General features: G+C 44.6%; 1 protein-coding gene across 2 annotated transcripts in view; it reads right to left on the minus strand.

Annotated features, from left to right (window-relative positions):
• Nucleotides 1–1486: 1486 nt before the first annotated feature.
• Nucleotides 1487–2899, minus strand: part of NARS1 (asparaginyl-tRNA synthetase 1) — an 8006-nt gene continuing 6593 nt past the window's right edge. For both annotated transcript variants that reach the window (XM_057383485.1, XM_057383484.1), the window contains exon 15: nucleotides 1487–2850. In XM_057383485.1, coding sequence (XP_057239468.1) covers nucleotides 2719–2850 — 132 coding nt within the window. In that variant the 3' untranslated portion in view covers nucleotides 1487–2718. The remainder of the gene's footprint in view (nucleotides 2851–2899) is intronic.

Raw genomic sequence — 2899 nt, forward strand, 5'->3', positions numbered from 1 at the left:
GCGTTACACCGCCCCCGGCACCGCCTCGGTACCGCCCCGGCACCGCTCCTCGCGTTACACCGCCCCCGGCACCGCCTCGGTACCGCCCCGGCACCCGCACAGCAGCGGGGGCGGGCCGGGCAGAGCTGGCGGCTCATCCCAGGCGCTTGTCCCCCTAAGGGCGGTGCCCCGGTTCTCCTCCATAGTCCCTTTGGACTCCCACACACTCGGAGCGAGCGATCTCCGGTTTGCACAGTGACGCTCTCAACTGCAAAAGCTTTTAAAAAGAGAGTTAAAATCTAGAAGCATCTAGATCTGGCATCGTGTGATGTGGTTTAGTGGTTTAGGAGTTCCAGAGGTGGTGCTGGGTTGGTGGTTGGACTTGATGATTCTATGATAAYAATATTATGATTTAAACACAACGGAACAAGCACCACAGCAGTTACCCTGCATATGTGGGTGGATTGCATCCATCCCATGTCTCCTCAGCAGTGCTTTTGGAAGGGCCAAGAGCAGAACCAGCTCTCAAAGGCTGGCAGCACCAGGTTCTCCTCAAAAGGGCCTTATAGAGCAGGACCAGGTAAACTTGTAAATAGATAAATATAAAATAGTACATGTAAGGAGAGGTAAYCTAATCAATGCAACGAGATAGTCATCCCAAAGCTGTCAGGGACAGGCTTTCAGCCTTGTGCTGGAAGGTCTTGGAGGCAGCACTGGCAGCTCAGTTTATCAGTTCTAAATCCATTACCCATCTGAAATGTGTGGAGACACTGACCAGGAAAAAAAAAAAGTGAGGATGAGGAGAAATCCAAGTTCTGATTGCACATTTTATTCTCTTCTGCAGGCTTGTTTTCCCTTTCTAATAAAAATAAATCCAAGAACTCTTGTGTTCCAAGCAGCTGCAGSATCTTTCCCAGATCCCATCCCACCTCTCTTCACCAGCCACTGAGGGAATGGCACAACAGTCTCTGGTAAGTTCCACAGCATCTTTTATCCCAGTCACCTTTTAAGCTCCTTATCTGATCTGCCTCTTCCACAAGCACTTCTTAAGTCCTCAGTCCTTCCTCTAGTAGCTCCCCTGATAAGGAGGCCTTTAACCTTCACAAAGCAGCTCAGCCCTGGCAGGTTTAAGGATGAAAACTCATCCCAATGAAGCSATGCTTTTCAAGAAGCATCTTTTTTCTGACACTTCTCCTTTCCCCTCACTTCAGGCACTACAATGAAGTATTTTATAAAGTCTTTACCTGGTGCCAGAAGTCCAGGCTGTTACCCCCAAGACTGCTGCCTCAGCAACCTCTTAAGCATATTTATTTTCATTTATTCTCTCTAGATGTTTCACTGGGCAGCTGAGGTGGTCCCTCAAAATTACAAAAGTTCATGCTTTTAGTTGAAGTTAATTAATGGGGATTTAGTTTAGGTAAGGAAAAAAAGTTTATGCCAGTTCTTGGGACACACCATATTAAGCAATAAGCTCCAAACACTTGGTAAAAGGTACAGGCATTAATATAAAGTACTGCTTTGCACACCAACTTCTGTTGCCATAATTTATTGGTTGCTGATTTAGACCAGTTTATATAACATGCAAAATGAAGAAAACCAATCACTTTTTACAAAAACATGGATAGCCACAGTTGAGCAATTCCAGGAGTGAATGACAAATCCAGTTCAAGTCTCAGTGAAAGTGATAACTGACGCACATAGCTTTTCTTTTTTTCTCTCTGGTAAAAGGAATTGCTTTGTTTATGACTAGAAACCAYACAGATGACTCTACACATGAAGTATTTAATTATCCCTATTTGGTAAGTTCTTTACAGCCAGGGAAGCTGCTCAGCTGCAGTAGCACAAGGGAACAGGGAGCTCTCTATGACCATAGCTCAGCATGACATGGGAAAGCACTGCTGGATTACAGTTTGCAAATCCGATGTGTTTCAGTTTCCATTCCTTTGTGTCTCAGTCATTTCTGGCTGGAAATGGGGAGCTAAAGGCACCAAAACCCTGCTGTGCCCAGCAGCCATCAGACACATCCTGCTGGGTGTGCACTGCATCCACAGCTCTTGGGGAAGGGAGCAAAGCCTGCCTTGCCAGCAGCCCCCAGCACTGCTGAGCAACGAATAATCTGCAAAAAAACCCCAAAACCCCAGGCCCAACCCACCTCTGTCACAGTGGAACGCTGTGCAGTGTGCTAAACACCTTGCTACTGAATCAACTCCCCTTAAAATCAGCAGGAACTAAAAATGTGCAGCGCTCAACATACTTATTCCCATTTTTATCCTTTGTTCATGTCTCTCCATACCATTCTCAGAGGGCACTGTAAGGGAATTTCAGGAGCTTCAACTCCTGACCTCCCCTACAAGAAACCCCAAGAGAAAAGAGATTAAAATTAAAGCAAATTTAAAAACAAAATAATCAAATACCCAGCATATTTTAAGTCACAAAAATTAAAAGCAGAAGCATTATCTTGGTTYGTAAATGACAACTTATCAGGATCTTTGCTTTGTGATGACTTGAGCATAAATACACCTAAACAATTTTTCTAAGGCTTCTTCCAGCTAATTACTAGCATTTTAAAAAAAAAAAGACAGGTTTTTTTTTTTTTCCTTTTCACATCCTAAAGTGGAATTTGAATTAGCAACAGGTTGCAGGAAGTCTTGYTGTCAGACAGGCTGCAATACAGCAGCGTGTAGTGTTCTTTCCCAAGCATCAGCTGCTCAGATTTCCACAAGATTTTCCCAAGGATGGCTAAGGTTTGCAGCGCTGGACGAAGCGTGGATAGAGACAGACATCTCGGATATGGTGTCTGTTCAGAATCCAGGTCAGGAACCGTTCCAATCCCAAACCATATCCTCCATGAGGGCAYGTACCATATTTTCTCTGTGAAATTCAGAGACAGGATGTTACATTTGTTTTTGTAATTTATAGC

This window comes from Malurus melanocephalus, unplaced genomic scaffold, assembly GCF_030028575.1.
Source record: "Malurus melanocephalus ecotype Western Australia unplaced genomic scaffold, MMel_1.1 scaffold_636, whole genome shotgun sequence".
NCBI classification, from domain to species: domain Eukaryota; kingdom Metazoa; phylum Chordata; class Aves; order Passeriformes; family Maluridae; genus Malurus; species Malurus melanocephalus.